This window comes from Otolemur garnettii, unplaced genomic scaffold, assembly GCF_000181295.1.
Source record: "Otolemur garnettii isolate 467f Iridium unplaced genomic scaffold, OtoGar3 scaffold00002, whole genome shotgun sequence".
NCBI classification, from domain to species: domain Eukaryota; kingdom Metazoa; phylum Chordata; class Mammalia; order Primates; family Galagidae; genus Otolemur; species Otolemur garnettii.
In genome coordinates, this window is record NW_003852397.1 from 24139016 (window position 1) to 24166009 (window position 26994).

Below are 26994 nucleotides of genomic sequence, written 5' to 3' on the forward strand. Positions count from 1 at the left end.
AAAAAAAAAAAAAAAAAAAAAAGGAATGGGAAATATTTCTCTACTATCATGGGATGAACTTCAGGTTAAAAAAACAAACAAAAACCAAGGTAGACGAAAGTATGTGTCCTGGGGTGCCATTTATCTAAGAACAGAAACATGAATCCAAATACTGATTTAGAAGTTCGCCTCTGAGAGGAGGGACTGAATAGGATAGAAACCAGACTTTTAGTACTTTGTCTTTAAACTTGAGTTTTGGACCATATACATATTTTTGCATACCTAGGAAATTAAATTTCAGAAAAGCAATCTTTAAAAATTAAAAATCAAAGGGAGAAAATGAACCCAACCACATACATAGTTGTTGGCTTCAGCCATACAGAGATTAACAGTCCTAACCAATCTAAAGCATGATAATTTTACTTCTGAAATCCCCATTGAAATATACCTCAAGGACACACACACAAAAAAAAATCCTGAAAAAAACAAGTTTGAACCAGTTTCTAGTAATCGCATTGTTGGGATGGTGTTAGCATAGCTATTCTGAGAATGCTGTGCATTAATGTAAGAGACAGCAAAGGAGTAACTACATGATATTCTAAATATATCATCTGCCATTTCCTGATGCTCAGCATGGAAGGGAGAAGATATAGATGTACTTCTGCATCGGGAAAAGCTTGAAAGCAATGACAACGCAGAGAAATGAACACCACTAAGTATTTGGTCATCGTCACATAAGCCTCTTTCGAGTCTACTAAATGGAACTAGCATTTCTTGTGAAACAGATAAGTCGAGGTCTGGGAAATTTCATCTAGGGTCCCACTGAATCCATATGAATTCATAAGACTCTCTCTTTCACAAAACAAAAATATTAATTGGTTCCTAGGGAAAGATGCTAAAAAACAAAAACAAAAATAAAAACTGGTATATAAAAGAAAATGAGCCATTCTGCCAAAGTTTTTCTTAAGAAGAAATATCTAAATTTAGAAATGAAAAACAGAAAGAAATATTAGAACATCATCATTTGACAACCATTAATAAACTAAGGGATCCGTATATTGACTGGGAACTCATTTCACACACACGCAAAAAAAACCCAATTACTAGGAATCTCCCGACAGAGAACACACGATCACATATCTAAAATAGTCTTGACTGAAAAAGACTAAATCTAAATCTTATAAAGTCAAGCAAAGGTTTCCAGTGTATGCGAGAGAAAGAAGTGGAGGGGAAGATTAAGAGTCTTAAAAGACACATCAACCAACTCCCATCAACATATAAACCTACTTGCATCTTGATTCAAACAAACTGTACAAGAAAATCGTAAAATTTACAATACAACTTGAAATTTGAATACTGACTAGATACTTGAAATTAAACATTTTCAGCACTTTTAGGTACAATAGGGGCAATAGGGATATGTTGTCTAAATCCCCTCTACCTTTCGGAAATACAAATATTTATAGATGATGAAATGTAATGCAAGGAGATGTTTCAAAATCATACAGAATAGGATGATTCTGGATAGGGGCAGGGATGGGTGAGGGTGGCCATGGGTTAATGCATGTTAGCACTGGATGGTGAGTACTTGGGGGTTCATTGTACTATTCCTTTTTAACTTTTGCATGTGTGAAATTCTACATAACAATATGTATTTTATATATAAGACACTCAGTAACCATGAGAATACTCAGTACACAGAGCTTGGTTTCTAAATACAATTTGCTGCTAGAAGAAACCAGAGCTCATTGAAGACATGGATACTCTGAAGTCTGAACAGAGAAAATTACAAAGAGCGCCTGGGACATCTTGTGCTAGGAAGCAAAGTAGCAACTGTTATGGAAGATTCTCAGTCAATAGTTAGAGAAGGAATAATAGAATTGAAAAGAACACCATTTCTCAAACACCAATTTAATTATTGTTTCAAGCAAGGGTACACATGGGTGGTGAAACCACTGGGCAATAGGTTATTCTTGACGACAAGATACTCATTCAGTCTCAAGGATCACACATGAGTATTAATTTCAATAGAAAGGACATCTTTACAATGAAGAGAGCTAGTGAACATCTCTTGTTGGCCAAGTTGATAATCAAACTTCTATTATCAAGACAGAGACCATCTGACACCACACATTTCTTCTGAAGATGCAATCAATGGCATCAGCATTGTCTGTGCAATGGTTTGGCCAAAGATGTTTCACTTGAGTCCAATCATGAGGAAGCAATCAGACAAATCAGGAAACTGATTTGGACTCTTCAAAAATATTAAAGAAAAAGAAAAAGAATAAGGACTAATTTAGATTCAAGGAATCCAAAAGTACATGGCAACAGATACAAAATATGACCCTTGTTTAAAACCCAATATTCATTCAAACCAAACGGCCGTGGAGAAGGGAGAGGCCATAAGGGACATTATTATGACAATTGAAAGAATCTTAACATGATGATATGTTAAATATAATTAGCATTGTAGTTTCAATTTCTTATATATTTTAACTATGTTTTGTTCTTGTATATCTTTGTTAAACTCAAAGAAAAGCAAGTGCCTATGTGCTAGAACGTACTTACAGACAGTACAAAGGGAGAAAGGAATGTTGATAATGGCTGAGGCAATCTATGAAGGCTGCAGTCTTTCAACTCTTCTGTGAGTTCTACATTTTCAAAATAAAAAGCTGATTAAAGATACAAATATTCTTAGTTGAGTGTGGTGGCTCATGCCTATAATACCAGTGCTTCAAAAGGCTGAGTTAGGAGCACCAATAGAAGCCAGGAGTTTGAGACCAGGCTGGAGAGACCTGTCTCTCCCGAATAATTTTTAAGTTAGTCAGGCATGGTGGCACATACCAATGTGAGTCCCAGTTACTAGGAAGGGTGAGACAAGAGGATCATTTGAGCCCAGGAGTTGGAGTAATAGGGAAAAAAAGGATATATATACATACACATGATAGGTATCTACACACACACCCACACAGATATCTATATACACACACACATAGATAGATATCTACATATACACACACATAGATAAATATATGTGTGTACCTATGTCCTTTTTCTTTTTTTTCTGTTGAGACACATGCTGGCTCTGTTGCCCCACACTAAAATGCCGTGGCATCACAACTCATAGCAATCTCAAACTCCTAGGCTCAAGGGATGGATCCTCTTGCCTCAGCCTCCTGAGTAGCTGGGACTACAGGTGCCCACGACAATACCTGGCTAGTTTTGCTATTTTTAGTAGAGACAGGTCTTGCTCAGGCTGGTCTCAAACTCCTGAGCTCAGGTGATCCACTTGCCTGGGCCTCCCAGAGTGCTAGGATTACAGGTGTGAGCCACCATACTCAGTGTCTTCCTCTCTCCCTCTTTCTATACATGTCTATCGAGTTTTTCTTATGTTAGTAACATGTGAACAGTGTTTTACATACAGGTAACTGTGCATTGTCGTCTATGCTCTTCTGGGTCTTCTCCTTGGCACTCTCTTTCTGACCGACTGCTTGCTCAGCAAATGATACCTCCAGGTTGATGTCTGTTTCAGAGGCAGGAGCATCTTCAGGTAGGAAGAGCTTTTCTTCCCCAATGACGAGGTTGGAGGCTTGTTCTGCGAATGGAGTAGGGAAGACCCAATTCATAGGCTTTATTTTTTTTTTAATTTTTATATTTTTTTACTTCTAATACATTACATAAAGACTTTTGGGAAGAGTACTTATGTTCTGCAGACAATAAGTAATCGTTAACTCTAATAATAAAGAGTACACACAAGAAGCCTGTCAACGGCGCATGGGAAGGAGGTGAGGAGATGTTAGTTAGTGACCAGCAATCCTCAGTTCCGCTACGGAATCTTTCTTTGAGATGAGAATTCTTGGCTAGAATCAGTCCAATTCCAAAACGTGGTTGGAAGACATTACTCTTAAAGGGAAACCTCACAGAAGTTTAAAAGACTTAATTGTTGTACACTATTCTGAGGAATTAAAAGCAGCATAAAAAAAAAAGAGGGAGGTGATTAGTTATAATCTCTTGCAGCTAGTAATATACCATTTAATTTGCTCAGGGTAAATCAAATTCCCAGAATAAGCCTCTTTCATACCTTGAATTTCCTTTTGTTCTGGAGCATTACCTACCTATCATGCTAAAAATTTCAAAACAGGAGTTCCTGCCAAAGACTTATCACTATGAGAATGATATGGGAGTCAGGCCTGGAGGTACCTGGTACAAGGACTATTAGGTTTGCCCCTGAGTATATCAAACAGTATAAAAGTTCCCACCACTATAAACAGGGGTGAAATAATTTTCAGATGTTTACATTAAAATTTCAAGGATATAACAAGTTTAATCTTTTTTCCCCCCCTTTGACTCTTCTGGTTTATTTAACCCTTCAAGAAGGAATTAAAATCCCAAACCTCTTTGCTAAAGACACCAGCTTTAAGCTTTGGAGAAAATACTTCTAAATTTGACTATTTTGCAAAATTTGGGTTTTCATGAAATTCACATTAGGGAAAAAACTCTAGAACCAAAAGCCAGGATTACTGATATTTTTCTCATTGTAGACCTTTGATTCACAGTAAGAAACTCTGAAATTACACAATAAATTTACACAGTGTGTCACATGCTTACATCTTAACATGCTCACATATGAATGTGACAAAGTGATGGGAGGTAAAGTTAATAAAAATGTAACAAACATGTGACATTCAAAAGTACACATGTATATTATTAAAAGTCTGCTATTCAGCGCCCACTGCATGGGCACAATTAGTGGGGTACGGCACACTGTTAGGGTACAGGACATAGCTACAGGACGGATGCTACCCAATTCAAATATTGTGGCTTGGTTATTTGTACGCTCACATTAACCTGAAATTTAAAAGAAAAAGAAAAGAAAAAATGCATGAGCTTTAAGAAAATACCATTTTTAAACTCTCATTTAAAATAAAATCAAAATAAACCAGTTAAAATAAAGGAAAATTAAGCAGTAACTATGAATCTAGTCTTATTCACTCCCACTAAATACACAAGGGGGTCTCCTTGGGCAAGTGACCTATGCAGCCACACGGGGCTCCAAGCTGAGAGGAGTTCTGCACTGGCCTTAAGGCCCCTCTGTCACCATCTTAACATATGCACAAGAGGCCCTGAACCTTTGGATCTCTGTAAATTATATACCTGGTCCTGGTAGCATCTTACGGTTAAGAAAGTAAGCATGCATTTACCCATGCCAATTCCAAAACTGAAAATAAACCTGAAGTTCCGTGGTATTATTAGTGTTGATTGGCTGCCGTCTTTGGTATATTTAGCTTTCCAACAGTCTATGACCTTTTTTTTTTAATTGGCATACCTATACATTTTAAGATTAATTTTTTAAGATATCAACATAAATGTCAAAGCACGATATACATTTTATTTTCCCACTGGTTTATACTCTTCTGTGTTTTACTGTGACTAGCTAGGTATGTTGGTTTCCTAGGAAACCATTCTAGGAGGAAAAAAATGATTAGCCGTTTTCTTAAATTAGAAGCTACCTTTCCAGAAACTATTTGTGGACAAGCATTAAAAAACTACTTTCTCTTTTCAACGCTTCTGTGACAGAGCTAAAATAAATACCACCCCCCACACAGACCCAGACAAATAGACTATGCTAAATTTAAAACGGAGTAATTAATAGTTGAGTTAGAACAGCCAAGCAAGGTGACTCATGCCTATAATCCCAGCACTTTGGGAGGCTGAGGCAGGAGGATTGCTTGAAGCCAGGAGTCTGAGACCAGCCTGGGCAACCCAAGACCCTGTCTCTACAAAAATCATTTTTAAAAACTTGGCCAGGCTTGGTGAGACATGCGTGTAGTCTTAACTTTGAAGAGGGAGGACAGCCTGAACCCAGGAGTTGGAGGTTATAGTAAGCTATGATCATGCCACTGCAGTCTAGCCTAGACACCAAGACCCTATCCAAAAAAAAAAAAAAAAATTAAGACATATGAATTTTCTCCAAAATCATGGCAAAAAATTAAAAATACAGTACATAAAACTCCAAATAGAAAAATCAAGTTGAGGCTGATAGCAGAAAAAGCAGTTTGAGAAGTACTGAGGGATGATTAGTTAACTAATAAAAGTGATAAATACTCTCAAGAAGAAAAGTTAACAGAGAATATTGAATTTAAACCTTTTTGGCTCTTAAAGTCCTAAAGTGTAAACAATATAATTTCTTTCATCTATCTTCCTTTGGGTTTGAAGTGCCCTGCAGCCCTACACTTCAGGGTATTTTACAAATCTCCCTGAATTCTTTCATTGTCCAAAATATCCCCAAATGCCTGTATTTCAAAAAATATTTATTTTTCCTTCATCCATGGAAATCCAAAAGAGAATTATAAAGTATACATATTCAATATGAAAGCTTAAAAAATTAATCAGGCATTATTATTTTAAAATATGTAAACAGTGGGCCTTTCATAAAGCTGCATGACTTGTGAGACGTTAAGATTGATAGTTAGCAGTGGATTAATTTGAAATGTGACAATGCTTGCAACCGTAAAGCTTTACAGCTTTTTCATTTAAAGTAAGTATAGTTGATTGAACAGGTTTCAAAACTCAAGTGTGGGGAAAACATTTGAAAGAGACTATGTCACCAAGCCTTTGAATTTTCATCGCAAACCACCCCACTTTTGAACCCCAGACAATGTTTCCATGCATTTCATTCTGAACTTTCCAATGTTTGCATAACACTGGTTAATTCGCTGCTTAGTAAAAGAGCATGGCCTGGCCCAGAACAGGTGCCATAGTAAACACTCAGTGACTTGGATGACGTTACACACATTCTCTTGTTAGACTGATTGGAGGCTCTGTGCCTGCTTCATGGCATTCCAGCAAAAGCAGATGCAAATCAAGCGGCAAGTTTGTCACATTTCACTTGCCGGCTGCAAGCAAGGCCGGAAAGTGCTCACACAACACACTCTGTCTTCCAGGACTTTTGTTGATACAGCCTACATCACCATCTCTGGCAAGAGCGGAAACCACCAAAAAAGGACTGTGTTGTCCTCAGTATTCGTTTAACAACTGCCAGTCTCTCTTCCCCAAAGCTCAAAGCATATTGACATTGGCACAAAGAATTCATCTGTCTCTCCTGATGACCCAGCTCTCCAGCAGGCCAGGCCTGGCCGTGCCAGCTCGCTTGCCACTTTGGTGGTAGTCGGTACATAGATGTGAAGAAAACCCAGCAATTTCATGCTGAAATAGCACATATGACTAAAGAAATGTCCACAGAATAGTAAAAAAAGCAAATTCTCTTGTAGACATGAATATATGCACATATGTGTATATACACACGCACATTTACGTATCTACACAGACATGGTGTACATGTGTATCTATTTTTAAGATAGGGAAGCAGGAGAGAAGGTCTGGGAAAAGTATGGAAGGGAGATGCGTCAAGACTTCAAACGTCCTATATAATCTTGACCTAATGCATAATTTTTATAGAAAGGTTGGGAAAATATATCACATATAATCTTGGCTTAATTAATTATTTTTATAGGAAAAAAATAATTCTCAGTCTCAGTCCTTCAGTCTGTAGTCCTCCCCAGCTACGCTCAAACCAAACTCAATACCATTAATGGCCTGAACACCCGGGTGCTAAATCTTAAGAACATAAACATAGATTACTTCCAAAATAGTTTAAGTGACGATTAAAGACTACATTTTTGAGCTTTAATCTGTGACCTTAATTTAGAATGTTTTTTCTTTAAACCAATATAATAACTATAAATTCTTTCTTGGTAAATACTAATAAAGTTTTAGTGTCTATTTTCATCCACGCGTTGAATTTCTAATTCATTTATGAAATACACATTGGAAGAGAGAAAGTATGAAAAGGAAAATTTTAATCAATTGTCCACCCCAATTTCATTTCTATGTTTTTCTAAAATTTCTAGGAATTTGATTTGAGAACAAGGCTCCAAATTCGCTATCTCTAATTACTAGGTGTGTGGCCCTGGAAAGTGACTTCATATCACTAAACCTCTGTTCTCTCATCTTTAAAATGGGTTAAGAACAGTACCTACTGCGGAGTTCTTAGTATGTTAAGTGAAATAAACATCTCCTCCTAGCACTTACCATGTCATAAGCATTCATCAAGACACATACGTGGATGTTGGATCAGATAGGGATACACATTTAAAAAACTGTTTTCAGGCTCATGTAATTATCCACTTGGGATCTTACATTAGCATTTTAACAGAATTTGCTTCCAAGAATTAAAGGGGAATGGTTTAAAAGGTTGTATCTGCTTGTTACGCTAATTAAAGGAGGAAAAAAAACCCAAGAGAATAGGGTCAACATACCATCTCTTCCTTTGTATTTGTTTTCATTTGTTCTGTCTGACTGCAATCCAGTGCCATCTGGAGCCTAAACATAGAAAACAGGCCATTTAGTCATCTCCAACTCACAACCAGAGAAAATGGTACTGTAAATAATTCTGTTACTAATCTTTAGAGTATAGGAAATGTACTCAGAATTATAACAATCGCTGTGGAAGAAAGCACTATGGCTGTAATCAACAAGCAATCAGCCAACAGATATTTGATTACCCACAACTGGTAAGACGCAATACTAAGGCTGGTGGGGAACGTGTTAAAAAAAAAAAAAAAGTCATGAGTGCCCCTGCCATCAAGAATGCCACTATTTAGTTGAGGAAAAAAGACAAACATGTTACAAAATTAGTACTCTCTGTTTTCTAATGCGTGAATAAGCAAAACGTGGTCTATCCATACAATGCAATATTATTCAGCTGTAAAAAGCAATGGAATACTGATACCTACTGATACATCAAGAGTAAACCTTGAAAACATTACACTAAGTGAAAGGAACCAGTCACAAAGAGCCACAGACTGCAGGATTCCATTCATAGGAAATGTCCAGAACAGGCAAGCCATAGAAACACAAAGACTCAGAGTTGCCTAAGAGTGTGGAAGGGAATGCGGGAGTGACCGCCAGTGGGTGCAGGCTTTCTCCTGGGGATGACGAAAATGTGCCAGAATTGATTATGGTGATGGTTACGTGACTGTGAATATAATAAAAACCATTAAATTGCACACTTTTAAATAGGTGAATTGCATGATCTTTGAAGGATGTCTCAATAACACTGTTATAAAACAAAATTACAAGCTGACATGTTAGTAATAAAATAGAAATTCTTCCAATTAAAAAAAAAGCACAAGGAATAAATGTGAGATTAGGTCAAAACTAAATTACCAAGCTGGCAGTAAGAGTTAGCTTAAACTGCTCAAAAGAACTTCTGTTTTCAAGGGGCTGGGGCAGTGACACCTAAAGAAGGTAGCATTTCACGGGATTATAGACTGCCCACCAGTGAGCGTGGCCAGACAGTCCGTCCTCCTTTCAAGAATCAGGAAGGGAGTGTGGATCAACCACACACAGAGGTCTCTGCTGGGGTGGTGGCTCACACCTGTAATCCCAGCACTCTGGGAGGCCATAGCAGGTGGATTGCTTGAGCTCAGGAGTTCGCGACCAGCCTGAGCAACAGTGAGACCCTCTCTCTGCTAACAGTAGAAACAGCAGCTAGGTGTTGTAGCCGGTGCCTGTAGTCCCAGCAACTTGGGAGGATGAGGAAGAGGAATGCTCAAACCCAGGAATTTGAGGTTTCTGTGAGCTGTGACTCCATGGTACTCTATGCAGGGTGGCAGAGTGAGATTCTCTCTCAAAAAAAAAAAAAAAAAAAAGAGGCCTATTTGAAGAAATTATTTTTAAAATAATTCTTCTAGATTTCATCTCTATAGACAGTGGCCTTTATAGTCTCACGACAGGGCTCACCTCAAACTATTACCCAAGGACTCCTCCTCCCCCTACAGTCTGAGAAGAGTCTAGAAGGGAAGTAGGGCGGGTGTGTCCTGGCCAGGAGTAGGCGACTTAGAAAGTGGCAGTACCCAGGACAGCGTTCAGTGACTACCAAATCTCAGAAGTGGTAGGTGGGTGCCCGGCCCACTCGGATGCCCTGCAGGACAGAGCAGAACCCTTCTGCTACACTTCACCCACGAGCCTGCAGAGGGCTGGCCTTCCAGGGCACAGCGAGCAGAGGGAGTGATTCTAATCTTACAAAAGAACACATATTTTGGAGCATGTGGTTGGAACTGTTTTCCTTAGCAATTGAAGATGGCAGGGCAGATGGTATTCATTTCTGTATTATATTTCCTAGTGTCAGCAAGGGCTTCATGAGGAAGCATTTAAAATGGAAGAGCCGAGCACACACTTACTCGAAAACAGAAGACCTGCCAGTGGCGACGGCTGGCCCGAGTTTGCACGAGGGACGGGGATGCAAAGCAAATGGTGGCAGTATCTCCGTGAGAGGCGCGCAGTGTGAGCACGGAACATGATTTCAAGTTACTTGTGCCGCTTCTCACAATGACTCCATCAGATGATACAAGCCTCCAATCACCTTGGACTCAAACCATGTGCTTTAGACATTACCAGAAATTTGCTGGAAAATATTGCCTCTAGCAGTGAGTAGCAACATTCTCTTGGAAGCTGGCAGGAATCTCACTATAGACATATATTTTGCTTAAGCTCAGTTCTCTGCCATCTCCCCTTTTTTACATCCTCTTAACTCTCTTAGGGAAGGTGCTTTAATTGGGAATAAAAAAAGGCCACAACACTATATGTATTTCCTTACCATTCACTTTTCTGTGGCCGGAAACCTAGTCCAACACTAGTGGATGTTCCAAGTAACCGCTGGGGAGTAAGCAAGCTTTTAACTTAATCAAGTGCCTGGAGCAATCTAGTGACCCCCAGCACTCCTGTAAAATGGACTGGACTTGATCCACAATTGGCCATGCAAATAGAACAGCAATCTGCAGTTTAAAAGGCTGTCCTGGATGAAGGAAATGTCTACAAAAAAGGAAAAAGAAAAACCAGCGGCAAACCATATACCCTCTACGTGGCAGGATGGTACCTTAGATAAAAGCCCTGCTGTTCCACTTTGTAAAATAAAGCATCATGAAATTTTCGTTACCCCATATTTGAGGCATAAATAGAATCTGATATTCAGACACCTTCACATCGAAATCATGTATGGAATGCAAATATAGCAGGTTAGAGACGAGGTAAAGCACGCATTTCGGAGTCAGACAAATTTGGGTTTACTATCCAAATACAGGACACTGAGTAAGTTACTTCAAATCAGTGAGCCTCACAGCCCCAGAGTGGCAATGATAATACCTCCCTCACAGGACAGCTGCAAGGATTAAGTGAGATAAAGCATGTAAAGCAGTTAGCACTGGCAGGTTCAAAGGGGCAGCAATTGTTACTGTTACTATCGTCACTGCAGTCCTTGTTCAAGAGTGCCCTCATTTATTCCCATTCCAGTGATACCACCAGGTCTTCTGGGCCAGAGCCAGTAAATCAAGGTTGTCCCCAAAACACTATTTAGGTCAGCTGGGGTTTTTTTTTTTTTTTTTGTAGTCATACTTTCTTGATGAAAGAGAATGATAATTTACATTCAGTACAAGCTCCTTCTGTCTTTATGCATGAGGAGTAATAAGTCATCTACCAACTGGCTTTTTTTTTTCAAGTAGCAAAGATTTTCTAAGCCATAGAGGTATAGTAGTTTTACCATGCCTTCCTGATCTCTTTTCATTCAGCGGCCCCACAGATGACTTCAACAGCTTCTACTAATAAATTAATCATCTGGACAAATATTTACGCAATCGTCGATGTGCTAGTCACCACACTAAGCACTACAGACAAAGGGGAAGTTACTTCACGGCTCAGGGTCCCTACTTTGTAATTCAGCTGCAATTAGCTCCCTCACACTCTACTTCCATCCATCCCCGAGTCAGCCAATGGAAAATAAAATACTCCTACCAGGGTTAATAGGCAAGGAAGGGTACCCTACCTCCTACTTTTGTATAAGTGACAACTTGCCTGAGAAGCCGTTTTTGTCACCCCTAATGGTGACAGAGTCACTTCTCATGCTTCAAGGACACCTTCTTCCCCTAATGTGAGGATTATCACACTGAATTGTAAGCTGTTTAATCTTGTGCCCCATCAGTACAACTTCCAGAAGAGCAAAGATCAAGCTCCTCTTGAAACCGCCAGCATGGAGTTTTGGCGTCTGCCATGTAAGAGGGCCTCATTAAGCTTTTAATGATTTGAATGAAACTGGATTGGTCCAGCTGATGCTAAGCGATTATTCCTTTGCGTTGATACCAAAAAATAAATAAATAAGTAAATAAGAAAATAAAAGAAAACTTACTTCGTCTTTTGACTCTCTCTGTTGAGCAAATATGTCTCTGACATCAGGAATCTGGTGCTGTTTGTTTTTTTTCCTGAAGGTCTGGGAGACTGTCTCTACCCGCTTCTGAACAGCTGCTGCCTGGGTCCGGGTCAGTGTTGCTAAAAAGACCATGCTTTCCTGGGGATCGCCGGCAGATTCTCCGAAGAGATTGGACAAACCAGCCTCTTTAAGCCACTCTTCTTCCAATTCCCCCTCTAAGACAGCAGAGAAAAATGGTATTTAAATCACAAACTGTACAGAATTTTGCATTTTGGAAGCTGTTAAAAACTTCTTGAGGCACCTCTTCTATTAAAACCAACCCACAGTGCTAAGAATCATTATCCGAAACTTGGATAACTGCCATACACTCTGGCCACAATGATATCAAATTTTAGATCGATTTCATAGATACTCAATTAAAATTTTTAAATGGCTTCACATGTAATTAACTTCTCTAACTTCCCTGCAGATTAACTCAGAGGATGATACTGTTCCCCTTGCAGAGACACGAAAGCAATGAGAAGATAACATTCTTCCACCGACTTACAGAAGGAAGTCAGAGCGAGAATCATACATTAAAGCCCCGTTTCTTGGCCTGAATTCAGCTGTATCTTGGAGGCCAGCACTAATCTATTGAAAGCCTGGCTTTTTCTGTTCACAGTAGCTGACAGGGAGTGGGGCAAAGATGTAAAGAACATCGAAACATTGGGAACTAATCAATTTCAAATTAATTTTTCTAATCTCCCAAGTCAGCACATCAGATTATGTCTTTTTTTTTTTACAAATAAAAAAAAAAAAAGCACACTATCTTCAGTGGGAAAAAAGTTTATACAGGAACATAATTAATAGCTGAGTCAACTCAAAATGCTGAAAGTAGGAAATATACATTTATGTAAATATTATATAAGATATAATGAAAATTAAAGAACAAGAGGAGGATAACTGGACTGGATTCACTCCAGGCACCAAGTAGATGGAGGGAAACAAAAGGGCAATGACCTTGGACACGAAAGACGTGGATCTCGTTTTGGTACCTTGACAACCACAGCACTTTGGATAAGTAACTTCACCTCAAGTCCACTCTGTTTTCTCATCTTTAAATTAAAGAACTATCCCAGCTATGTCATCACCAAACGTCAGGGAAGAACTTTACAAAGCCCCAGAACAGCCTGTGTCACACGGCACACTGACCGACCTGCCCGCCTGTCCTTCCACATGTGTCCACAGACGAACTCAAGGACAGAAACCAAGCATTGATCATTTTAGCTTCAAGAAACATAATCCTGGGTGGCGCCTGTGGCTCAGTGAGTAGGGCGCTGGCCCCATATACTGAGGGTGGCAGGTTCTAACCTGGCCCCGGCTAAACTGCAACAAAAAATAGCCAGGCTTTGTGGCCAGTGCCTGTCATCCCAGCTGCTCAGAAGGCTAAGGCAAGAGAATCACCTAAGCCCAAGAGCTAGAGGTTGCTGTGAGCTGTGACACCCCAGCACTCTACCAAGGGGGACAAAATGAGACTCTGTCTCTAAAAAAAAAGAAAGAAAGAAACATGATCCAGTGCTAGGCACTCCACATGACAGAAAACGAAAACTGTTTACTAACATAAAAGTAAGTCAGCTGTTATTATGAATGCTATTAGGGTAGAACTCTAAAATCAAATTGCCAGAATAAAGCTGATATTGCCACAACAAGGAAAAAAAGCAAGATTACTACATAGAGTCACTTGTTCCACTGAAAAGTAGCGAGAAAAACTCAAGCAATTTAAAGTCGAAGAAAAGGTGTGGGCAGGTGGAACACTCCCAATCTTCTTGATGATCACTTGTGCATAATAATTATAAATCTAATTTAACTCTGGAGAATTATCAGACAGCTAATGACACCCAGGCTTGCATGCCGCTTTTGCTAGCATTTTCTCCTTTTACTCGGCAGACGACTGCAATGCTTCTATCTTGAAACACTGAGAGAGAGGCTGAGAGAAGCTATTAATTATCACAAATAAGCTTCACTTTCCTGGTAACACATTTGGTAACAACTGAGAGAAACATGAATCAGAAACCAAAGAAGGAGTTGTTTTCTTTTATAAATGTAAGACATAAAATAAATTAGGAAAAACTTCCAATTTTTCCTTTACCATTATCATTGGTAGATTTTTCCAGCAACATGTAGCAAAGGAGAAAAATCTATTCATGCCGTTTCTGCTACTTAACTTGATCCTAAGGCATTTAGTTAAAAAGTCAGTCTGTTGAAAAGGCTGTCTCTATTAATGGATGACAAGATACTGAAAATGGCTCTTACGTTTTGCCATTTATATATTAACTTAGACATAAAGCATACTTCTAAATTTACAGGTGGCACTAGGTATAGAAAGAAAGCTAATATAAGAGATGCCAGAATGGGCATCAAAAACTTGGTGACTGATTGATCTGAGAGATTAAAAGAGAATGCTAAAAAAAATTTTTTTTTAATTTTTTAAAGTGAAATTTTATATGTTCCTTCCAGAATATCAGAGATAGTAGTGGAAAGTATAGGAAATAATGGCCGGAAAGAGACTTGATGGAAACGATGGATTAAATAAGCAAATATGGAAGCAAATATGGAAGTTCAAAACGCTAACACCATCATGCCCCGCCCAAAGCTACGTGCTCAGAAGAGTTGGCTAAGCACGTGGCATTCACGGCATTTAATCTGCAGTGACCAAACTTTGAATGATAAAATCTGAGGACACAACAGGTTTGAAAATCATCCACAAGAATTATCAGTTTATCTTGGAAAGGAACAAGATAACTATTCTCAAATACTTGAAAAGATGTCATGTAAAATAGGAGAGTCTTAGTCTGTTCTTCCCAAAGGCAGAATTACAGCAAGTGCATCAAAGTTAAAGGACAGTAGATTGTAAATCAATAAAGATGAAAACAACTCAAGCTGACTGACCACTGGGAAAATAGGACCACTGCAAAGTAGCGTGCTTGCCCTTACCAACTGCACTTACTAGAGACCAAATGACCGTGTGGCTAACGTACTACAGAAGGAATTGAAAGGGATATTAGATGATTTCAAAGATAAAGTCGAACCCTAAGCGTCTATGAGATAGAGTGACTTTAGCCAACAAGATTCCGACAATATCCAGAACTAAGTGAATTTATTCATGCCACTGATATCTGGCAGCTGCATCCATAAAACCTGCCACAAATAAGTAATTTTCCAGTCAAAGGCAACTAGCAATATCTTTTCTTGCTTGTGCTATCTTGAATATTTGGGGTTCTCCCCATCCATTTGTTTCTCATAAACATAAATAAAAATAACAAAAGTTCATTTAATTATTACCATCAGGCTCTTTGACAACAACCACCTCTTGCTCTTGTCTGTTTTCACTAGATTTCTCGATGTTTTCTAGTTCGGTCCAATAGTCTTCCATAGATTCTTCATCCAAAGAATCCTGGGAACTCGAGCGATCAAACGGAGGCTTCTCTGAGACTTTGGTGCTGCATTGCTGGTTCATTGTATACTGGCCATGTCTCCGACTACAAGTTCAAAAAAAAAACACCACAAGTTTATTTTAATACATGAAGAAGTCGTATAATTTCTGAAATACCATAGCACTGAACTAGAGAATTGTAAACTCCTTACGTTCTCCTTAATAAAACTAAAGAGATACTTTAAAACTCTTTACCTTACAGAGCTACTGATTATAATACCAGACAGGCATGTAGAGGGTAGTTTCATGCTCTCCAGAAAAGAACAAATAGCAACATGGTAAATTATTTTTCCTATTTTCATTACACTTGTATGATTTAAAGACTGAAACTTTCTTTTTAGAAAGCAACCGTTTTAATGTTGACCACTACTAATTAAATATGGAATGAACTTTATACCATACTTTTTATTGATCATGTTTGTAAACAGTCCACTTCAGTGCATCTATGTAAAATCTACTCTTTCATCTACTATATAAAGTATCTACCGCCAATCAAGTAGTATTTGAATTTCCATATTATTTTTGGACCTGAAATATAAATAGAAGGATGATTTGTCCAGGTTGCTGTGAAGCTCTACCATAGACAACGACTTCTAATCTTTACTTAGAAAGTTTTCATGACTTATTATGCATTAATAATTTTAAAATATGGTAAAAATGCAATTTTTGGCCATTATAAATAGCTTAGAATTACCTTAAACACTTATCTTTCAGGTATTATCAAGGAAAAGAATAAATAAGAGGATTTTTATCATTTCAAGTAAACTATATTTTTTCATTACAATTCACACTTCACCTGCTTCTAAAATTGAATTAAAGAGCTTACAGTAAAAACCCACATATAATAGAAATAGTAAATATCTCTTTTTATTATTATTTACAGATAGAGGGGGAAAAAATCACACCTAATTACTTGAGAGGGGAAATTTTTCAGCTATGGTGACTTTTCTTTATATACAATTTGGGTGGGGACAACAGCTGGTGAATAAGTGTTTTGATATTCTAACCTCAAATTATTCTTTTATCTTCTGCTAAGGACTTCTAGGAAGTGATACTTTGTTTGCTAGACTGGTTTCATTTACTGTACTTATTGAAAATATAAATACTATCAAATAAAGATCTTTAATAGTGTGCAAATATTTTCATTTATGCTGGCCTTTCCCATAATTACTTAAAATAGTAGGATTTTAATACTTCATCAGGGAGACGGTCACTAAACTCTGAACAACTTTCTATGCAGCTGTTTAATCTGTTAGAAGTCGGACTACTTAACTGCCCATCACTGCAAATCAATGTAGTATAATTGAGTGCTTAGTTACCAGGTGCTAATAGGCCAGTTTTATTCCTTTAAAGGTAGTTCTGCCTTGATTCTGCACTTTATTGCTGTTGGTTGTATGACTGAATAAACAATCACTATAATCTATCCCCAGGAGCAACCTTGGGGTGGTGGGGGGTGGGTTTCAGGACAAGGGCCAACAGTCCAGACATGTTTGTGAACTTCTTTCCTCAAGTCTCCATTGTTCATTGTTTGCCTCCTCTATCCCTTAATTCAAGGGGTCCTTCCTCCCTCCCTGGCCCCAATCATCCTGTTTACGTCTCTGTATCTCATTCAGATCCCATTGTCTGGTCCCAGCGATCATGAGACAGCCAGTATTTTCATTGTAGCATTTTTCTCTCCTGGTTCTTAAAATATAAATGAGAAAGTTATCCTGCTCTTAAAAATGAAAAACATATATTTTTAAATTTCTGGGATCAGCAGCTCAACTTATCTATAGAGTTCATATTTCTTAATCCTGCCTTACCAGAACAGCTAAAGCTAATTTATAGATGGCTGCCAGGCTCATATTTTTTGTTTATTTCAAGTCATATATAGAGATGTCCTATCCTTGCTTTTCTCTCTCATTATGGTGTAATACGGGCCACCTGATTCCCGTCTCCCACAACTCTTAGCCCCCATGGGAGACAACAATAAGTACTATGAATTATGTGAAGTATAATGACTAATGCCAAATAATTTGGTTTATCTGCTCACGGGAGAGAGGTACAGTTGAACCAGAAGTGCGTTAAGCTTTTCATTCCTGAAGGAATGTGTTTATTCTGGCAAGAATTTTCCAGTAAATTTCCATTAAGATAGCATGTGCAGAAAAATGCAAGGGCATTGAGTAACACCATTGTTACATAAATATACCTTCTATATCAAGCCCTGCTTTCAAAACATGCATAAAGCAAAAATCTAATAGCTTAGTGCTGATGAATTGACTCAATATTTTGACTTTAATAAGATTCAGAAGCTGAATATGTCTGTGATAACTTAAAAATCCTGAATCATGGAAAGGAGGAATTTTCTTTCTGCTTCTTTTTTTTGGGGGGGAGGGTTGAGGGAATCACTGCTATGTGTTATAAGAACACATGAAAACATTTTCATTTTTAAATATTAGGGAATGAGGAGAGGGTGTCTATTCAATCACAGCCCATCCTCCTTTGTCAATCTGCTGTGTATTTTTTATTTTCTTTAAAACTATATTCTTCTAGTACATCAATAGACGTGCTGTATCATTTTTTTTTTTCGTAGCATATACCCTCCTTTTGTACGTTAGACAGGCAATGGCTAAATGTCTGGACCTTAGAACAGTTTTGGTAAGAGGCAAGTTAACTGGTTGCCTCCTGTCCTTATTTAGAAGTGTGTTCTATAGGCTCGGCGCCTATAGCTCAACCGGCTAAGGTGCCAGCCACGTACACCTAAGGTGGCGGGTTCGAATCCCCAGCCCAGACCCACCAAACAACAATGACGGCTGCAACCAAAAAATAGCCGGGCGTTGTGGCGGGTGCCTGTGGTCCCAGCTACTTGGGAGGCAGAGGCAGGAGACTCGCTGGAGCCCAGGAGTTGGAGGTTGCTGTAAGCTGTAATGCCACGGCACTCTACCCAGGGGGACAGCTTGAGGCTCTGTCTCAAAAAAAAGAAGTGTGTTATATGATACCAGGTTCATTCTGCAAATTAGGTTCAAAAATGTACAGCAACAACATCTGCTGGATGCAATGAAGCACAGAGCAGAAATATTTCATATTTCAAAAGATCCAAGCCAACACCTGGTGCTCAAATCAAAGAAATACACAGTTTATCCCACAGGTAACCACCAGTGACCCCACCTGACTCGCTGGCAAGTGACCGTTCCAAGTTCTTTCCTGCTTCCTCTCCCTCCAGAATCCCATATGCTAAATCATCCCAGGGCCACGCTTCAAAACTCCCATTTCTCACCTTGAACAACTAAATGACAGAACTCAAAGAGGCTGCCCATGTTGCTCTATGAAGAATCACCTCCCAGCAGGCTGTGCAAGCTCTGCTCTTTCCAACACACCAGAGTATTGCCATTCTGCCATTTTTTTCATGGACATTGTCACTATCAAATACTCACTTTACAAACTCTCATGAGCCTTCCTGGAATATTTCCTCTTTTTCATCTTGCTATCATGTCCTTCGTGCTATATTTACAAAAATTAGGGCTTTATTTTACTATATTTTCCCTGGTACACACTATCCCACTTTTCTGTGATACTGTTTCCACCTGGCCAGTGAACCTCAAAGGTATCAATATCATTGAGGGTGTTAAGAAGATCTGTCATTTCTTTCGTTATAGCGTCTTAAATTTGTCTGACACTCTTTGTACTTCACAAGGAGGTAGGTGCTGCCATGTATGATACTGAGGTCAACCAGAAGATGGCAACTGATTGAGGATTCATTCAAGTATGGAGTCAGCCAAGTTAGCAAAATAAAATGGAAACATGGAACTGGGAGTCCGAAGTGCCAAATGATTCCAGCTTACTTATTAATAACTATCTTCGTACTTAACTTCTCTACTCACTTTTCCTATCTATAAAGTTGGAAGAATAGCAATAGCTTGCTTGCTTTGTTGTGAGAATTTCTATGGAAGTGCCTCATAGGTAACCATGGAAAGGGCACTGTAGCTGGTATCATTGCTGACGCATGCAAACTGTTCTGCTAACTATATGCAACTGCCTCTCCCATAGTTTAATAAGGTCCAGAAGAATCATTTATCCTCCAGGACAGTTTTCAAACTTCTTTGGTCTCAGGACTCTTTTACATAATGAAAATATTTCAAGGACACCCCCTCCACCAAAGAGCTTTTGCTTATAGAAGTGATATCCATTGATATGTATAGTGTTAGCTATTAAAACCAAAAAAACTGCTAATTGATTTCATAAGAGAATAAATCTTTGACGCTAATTAACATTTTAAAGAAAAAAACTATTGTCCAAATTAAAAAAAAAAAAAAAGTGAGATGAGTAACACTTTTAAATTCTTGAGACTGCCTCGGACATCCAGTGTAAGAGGACACGTCTGGATTCCTGGTCTGCTGTGCACTTGATCTTCGGCAATGTGCAGTGATGTAGTCTCTGGGAAACTCCACTGTACTCCCAGGAGAGAACTAAGTGTGAAGGAGGTATAAACATCTCACTGTTGTCATGAAAACACTTTTGATCTCCTAGTCCCCCAAAACGTCTGGAGACACTCAGGGGTATCTCAGACCACACTTCGAAAACTGCTGCTTTAAGATTTCTCAATAATACCACCTAATGGATCTGAAAACGTGAGTTTCAATTCCACGGTCAATGTTTCAGAAAGTGCTACTGAAAGAAACAGACATGCTTTCCTAGTGACTCTTGACCTACTTCTTGATCTATTTTCATTTTGCAGCCTCTCATAAAAACTGGGATTTATTCCAATGATACAACTATATTGAATTTATACGATAATGACAAAGAGTGAAAACGTCATCCAAAACCCCCTGCCTTCCCAGTATCGTTAATCATTTGCGTGTGCCTATGGTGAAGCAGGGGAGGAAGTTCTTTTTTTTTTTTCTGAGACAGAGCCTCAAGCTGTCCCCCTGGGTAGAGTGCCATGGCATTACAGCTCACAGCAACCTCCAACTCCTGGGCTCAAGCGAGTCTCCTGCCTCCGCCTCCCAAGTAGCTGGGACCACAGGCGCCCACCACAACGCCCGGCTATTTTTTGGTTGCAGCCGTCATTGTTGTTTGGCGGGTCCGGGCTGGGGATTCGAACCCGCCACCTTAGGTGTATGTGGCTGGCGCCTTAGCCGGTTGAGCTATAGGCGCCGAGTCAGGGGAGGAAGTTCTAAGCTCCCCTTTTGGTCAGTGTATTTGAGAGTGTGTCTTTCCCTTAAGGCTCCTCTGGCATCCCTGCCCTCTTCCTAAACCCCCCTCCAGGCAGATTTATTTGTCTGAACTCATATTTATTTATCTGGTCCACTTTCTTGCTTGTGTACCCTACCCTGTCCAGAGCCCCTCTCCAATGCTTCACATCCCGTCTGTCTTCTGACCCTTCCAGACACATTCTTGTGGCCCAAAGTCTGCTTTCCTCAAAGTCCTCTGATCCAACGACCCGTTTATTGTGTTTTCTTGCAAGATCCTTTCTTAAAAGGCTACGCTTTCTTTCCTGTTCCTTATCCTACCTTGATTTTTTGTGTAAGACAAAAAGTGACCGGATTAGGATATACAGTACAAGACAGAAAAATAAAGTTTATTTCTGATTAGTTTTTGTTCTATTTTTAATGTGTAAAACAAAGCGGGGGGGAGCGCTTGAGATCATGACTTGTCTAACAAATGCAATCAGGGTCACCTGGTTTCTTGTACCCTCAAGGAATCCCCAACAATAAATTAAAAAAAAAAAAAAAAGATCATGACTTGTCATCAACCATCATGACTAAGTATATCTTAGAAAAGTCATATTTAGTCAAGCATAACCATCAGACTAGCATTGGGCCTTAAGAGATTTAAACCCATCCTATCATATTCCAGGCAATAAGGTCCCAGGGTCAAGACTTCTGCAAGTCATGGGGCAAAGAGAAAATGACACTGAAATGAACACTTTTGTTTCTTCTTCAAGGGTCAGACTTTGTTACACCAGACAGACCAAAACAAGTAGAATTTAATTTTTTCTCGTCAGATGCTTCAGTCTTTCTGAGTATACATTACATATAGCCAAGCCAAAAAAGTGGTCTTGGTGACATGGTTTATATGTAGCATTTTCTAATGACCATGATACTTAGCAAGGAAAAAATGCATTTGATAATTAAACCATACCTCTCGAAAAGGCATAATAAACCTTTCCCAGTGCATTTTCTGAAGTATGCTTTGCATCATGCTAGGGCATGACTTCAAATGTAACCGTTTTTTTTTCTTTAAAAAAAAAAATTACTTTGTTGTGGGGCCTGGTGCTCTTGCCTGTAATCCTAGCCCTTTGGGAGGTAGAGGTGGGAAGATGACTTGAGCTTAAGAGTTGGAGACCAGCCTGAACAAAACAAGACCCTGTCTCTTCTAAAAGTAGAAAAATTAGCTGGGCATTGTGGCAGGCGCCCATAGTCCCAGCTACTTGGGAGGCTGAGGCCAAGAGGGCCACTTGAGTTCAAGAGTTTGAGGTTGCAGTAAGGTCTGACCTCCAAAGCAACTCTGCCCCAGAGTGAGATTCTGTCTCAAAGAAATAAAACAAAAGCTTGGTTTTGTTGAAATTTAAATTTCTTTTAATGTTTTAAAAATTCACTCTGCTTCTTCATCTATTCTACATGTGGGGGGGGGATTTGTTTCTGACTTATAGATTTTTTTCACTTTCATTTTAGCAATGAGAATAAAGCACGGTGATCGCTACCTTGGTGAGATGGCCGAGCCACAAACACTGTGTAACAAACCCACTGAATTTGAATGACGATGAAGACTTGCAGCTTATGAATGGCCCAAGTCATTTTCCCCCCCTTTGGAAGAGAATGCCTACTATTGTTTAGCTGAAAGCAGTAATTATTAGAAGTGGCTTTGACATTCACAAAGAAAGCACACTCACAATGCCCAAAGGCAGGGAGAAGTTGATTAGAAAGCGATTCCTCCTAGTCCCCTCCCCACACCCTTGCAGTCAGTTGGAACCCAGGCCAAGGATCCCCAATCTCTTCTACCCAACCCAGTTGCTGTAGTTAAGGATGTGCTCATTAATTTTCACATTTCACGGAAAGTCCTTTTACCCTTTTCTTATCTTGCCCTTTTTGTTTTGGGAAAAAAAAAAAATTGATTCACTTCTTTCAGCTTTCTCTTTCTTTAAAAATAAAAGTCACTATGCATCTTGTACAGAGCTCTCTGGTTCTTCACAGAGTCTCCAGCCACTGTTTGGTTGTTTTCACCAACTCCCGACACACAGAGATACACTGAGCAAAGGAACTAACTGATTATCCTCTACTGACACGACGTCACCGAGAAGCCCATCCGTGACACCTTGGAGAGCTTTGAAACCTTGGCTCTGTCCCTTTTACAGTAAAACGGCAAAGCCCATTTACGTGCTGCTTGTTTCGTAATGATGCTGCTTTCACTCCGCTGCGTTGACTTCACTCAAAGACTAGAGACCTGGGCAGCAACCACCGCCGGTCTGACAGATAGAAGGAAAGGAAGGGACCAGACGCAAGGTGGACACGAGGCAGCCGAGGCAAAGTTACAAAAACTCACTTCTGTTTTAGGTCCAGACACAGGGAACACAAGAGTGAGAACTGTGGGCCAGCAGCGGCCACCAGACACAGGCCTTTCTCGTGTCAGAGCTCTGCTTCTGGGCAGAAGTGAGATCCTCTTCATTTCTGAGCTTCCCAAAATCTCTCTCAAGGCCCAACTGTACAAGGAGCCAAAAGGGAACCAGGGGACCTTAACGTCCAGATCCTCTTTAAAGAAGAGGATGATGGGATTTGTAGTGGAACTTTGACGTAAAATCTCAGGATCCTGGAATGCTGGTTCAAAGCACTGCACACTGAATTGTCAAATCCACTTCACTCAGTCATCTGTCACCGTGACTTATATCCACCTGACACTCTGGACCTGCTGTTCTCCCTCCATGACTCTTTTTCTTGTTCTGGCCAGCTGCAGAGCCACCTGGAAATTAAACACCAGTAGCTTCTTTGCATTCTGAGGACGGGCTCTCCAGCTTGATCTGTTTTCCAGCTGTCATTACTCAATTTCATAGCTCGCTACCTTCCTCTGTGGGGGTTGGAATAACCTGGCTTCGACAGCCTCCCCACAGCCCTTACCACATCCTGGACTGCGATGCTCTGCCCATGCTTGGGTCTCTACCATTACACTTTCTGTTCCTTGGGGCAAGAATCCGTGTTTCCTTTTTTACCTCTTGGTATCCCTGGGTTCCAGCAACTGCTCACATAACAGATGTTTATGAGCTGTTCAATTATTAATTATGGAATGACTGCTGCCTCTGAAATAACAACCTTTTAATTTCTAAGGTGTTTTTTATTTACTTGCACGAAACCACAAAGAAATGAGAGACACAGGCATGAAAAGCAGGTGGTAAAGAAATCAGTCATCAGGAAGCCCTCACATTAATACGGTAATTGTTCTATGTCTCCGGGACTCTGCTTTGGGGTGTTTAGTCTAAAAGCAGGTTTCCTAAGGAGTACAGAAACATACGAAAGGAAGGGCTGATTTCATATCAGATTGTACCTAATATTAAATTGCAAACAAGCTTTGGCTCACAGTTTATTAAGCACACATTCCATGGTTCCATTCTGTCACCTCAATCTCTAAAACAAACAAATATTTATTGACTGCCTTACCCTATCTTGGGCATCTTATCAGAGATGTCTGTTCAACTAAGCTCTTCAAACCTTTAGTGTGGGGTAGATGATAAAAGACAGCAAAGCCAGTGATGAGTGGAAATTTCCAGTTCCTCACTCTCACTGAACCAGTGGCCTAGACAACCCTCTAGTACCGGCCTCAAGTCATGACCTCTGTGTTAGCATGGTCCCCAGCATCAGGCCCAGCTGCGGCTCACCACTCCTTTGCCAGGAAGGATTTCATTTCCTCTCTGGCTATTACCGCCACTGCTACCCACTCACGCTCAATCAGCCTCTTCTCCATCACTTCTCCAGATTTAGAACAGCAAAGATGACGTTACCTCCACAGCACTTTGCCATGGTCTGAATGCTTGTGTCCAAATTCCTAATCTGAAATCCTAACTTTCAAAATAACTGTGTAAGTGGTGGGGCCTTTGGGAAAGGGATTAGTGCCCTCAAAAGGAGGCCCCACAACACAACGTTGCCTCTTCCACCATGTGAGGACGCGGCAAAAATTCACCATCTATGAACAAGTGGACCCTCACCAGATGCCAAACCTGCCAGCACCTTGATCTTGGACTTCCCAGCTTTCAGATATGTGAGAAATAAATGTGTTGTTTATAAGCCACCTAGTTTGTGGTTACTTTGTTACAGCAGCACAAACAGCCCAGACAAACTTCAAGGAATCCCCCTCTCTCTCAGCCCTCCTGGGCTTGGTGGGCCTCCTTACTGGCCCCGTAACAAGGCTGTCCTGCTAAGATGGAGCCCAGCTTCCTCAGAGCCATCAACCACCTGCTTCTTGTCTCAGAGTCACATGGCTTCAAAGGTAGCAGTCAGCGTCCAAAAACTTTGTCACCCTTTTATCCATTTATTTCTGTTGCTTTGGGCAAATCAAATTTTTTTCCTTTTCAGTTTCAAAGCAGTACTGTTTTCCTTCTGAGGACTCTAGAAAATTCTCCATATGTTTTCAGAGGTGAAATGAAGAAAGATTCACTAATGAAGACCAAAGTTCTTTCCCCCTCCCTTCACACTCATGACCTTGTCACTCAAAAGCCCCCATTCATGACGACAGTTCACCAAACGGGTACGTTTGCATCTAGGTGCAAATTCACATACAAGACTGAACAATATACTTTAAGATCTGGCATCCAGAAAAGGATTTAATATTAGCCAGGAATTTTTTTTTTTTTTTTTTTTGAGACAGAGCCTCAAGCTTTCCCCTGGGTAGAGTGCCATGGCATTACAGCTCACAGCAACCTCCAACTCCTAGGCTCAAGCGAGTCTCTTGCCTTCGCCTCCCAAGTAGCTGGGACCACAGGCACCCGCCACAACGCCTGGCTATTTTTTGGTTGCAGCCATCATTGTTGTTTGGCGGGTCCGGGCTGGGGATTCGAACCCACCACCTAAGGTGTACGTGGCTGGCGCCTTAGCCGGTTGAGCTATAGGCGCTGAGCCATTAGCCAGGAATTTTATTTTGGGTGATGACTAACCATAGATTTAAAAATTATAATATTCTAATAATCTTCCAGTACATAAAGAAGATTGCTATTCATTCATAATGGCTGCTGTGATACAAGCACTAACAAAATACCTGTTGATAATACAAAATTATGAACAGTGATAGTTTTAAATTTAATGTTAGAATACTACCAAATGTAATAATACTAAATGTAATACTGGTTTTGCTAATTTCCTATTGATACAGGTGGCATCCCAGCCAGCTCAGCCAAGCGGGGCTGAAGGACCCACCGCCTCTGCCTTTGCGGTGTTGGTGCGGTGGCAGTGGGCAGAGGAACCAGCCGGCTGGAACGTAGGCAAGGGCAGGGGGAGCCTCCCTCCCCCATCGAAGGCTTCTGTAGGCAAAGGGACTCGACAACTGCTGGGGAGACACTGGCACCTTGGTATCTCCTTTCCTTTACACTTGTGACTAAATATGGAACCCCCATTTCCTATGCCTGGGTCAATTTCATGTAAGTTTCCTAGGCCTCAGTTCTGTGAATGGACTATGTCCATTCATTAGCACATTCATTCACCTTCCCCCAGCTGAGGAAACTATGCCCATTCATTAATACGTTCATTCACCTTCCCCCAGTGGATGGAACTATGCCCATTCATTAATACGTTCATTCACCTTCCCCCAGTGGATGGAACTGTATCCATTCATTAATACGTTCATTCACCTTCCCCCAGTGGATGGAACTGTATCCATTCATTTCCTGGCCTCAACCCATGCACCTATATATATCGCTAAACAGAGAGAGAATGGAGAGATCTTTTCTCTCCCAACTTGGGTTTTTTCTCCCTACTAGAAACTTTATAGTGTTTTTGTATTCTTTTCTGTAAATAAATTCTGTCTTGCTACTGATCCTGTGGTCCGTCGATTCATTCATCGAATCGCCGAGACCAAGAACCTGAAAGTCTGGTATCACTATGGCAAGTAATACTTTTATACACATATTAACATCAACTTTCCTAGGCCAGGCACAGCAGCTCACACCCATAATCCTAACACTCTGAGAGACCAAGGTGTATAGATTACCTGAGCTCAGGAGTTGGAGACCACCCTGAGCAAGAGTAAGACCCCCATCTCTACAAAAAAAAAAAAAAAATAGAAAAACTAGCCAGGTGTTGTGGTGGGTACTTACAGTGCCAAC

At 40.0% G+C, this 26994-nt stretch overlaps 1 protein-coding gene across 1 annotated transcript in view; it reads right to left on the bottom strand.

Annotated features, from left to right (window-relative positions):
- ARHGAP18 (Rho GTPase activating protein 18) overlaps nt 1–26048 on the bottom strand; it is a 68297-nt gene extending 42249 nt beyond the window's left edge. The window contains exons 1-6 of the mRNA XM_023513468.1: nt 26044–26048; nt 23773–23776; nt 15563–15759; nt 12221–12456; nt 8298–8361; nt 3402–3574 (exon numbers count right to left, since the gene is read on the bottom strand). Coding sequence (XP_023369236.1) covers nt 3402–3574; nt 8298–8361; nt 12221–12456; nt 15563–15737 — 648 coding nt within the window. The 5' untranslated portion in view covers nt 15738–15759; nt 23773–23776; nt 26044–26048. The remainder of the gene's footprint in view (nt 1–3401; nt 3575–8297; nt 8362–12220; nt 12457–15562; nt 15760–23772; nt 23777–26043) is intronic.
- Between the last annotated feature and the right edge of the window lie 946 nt (nt 26049–26994).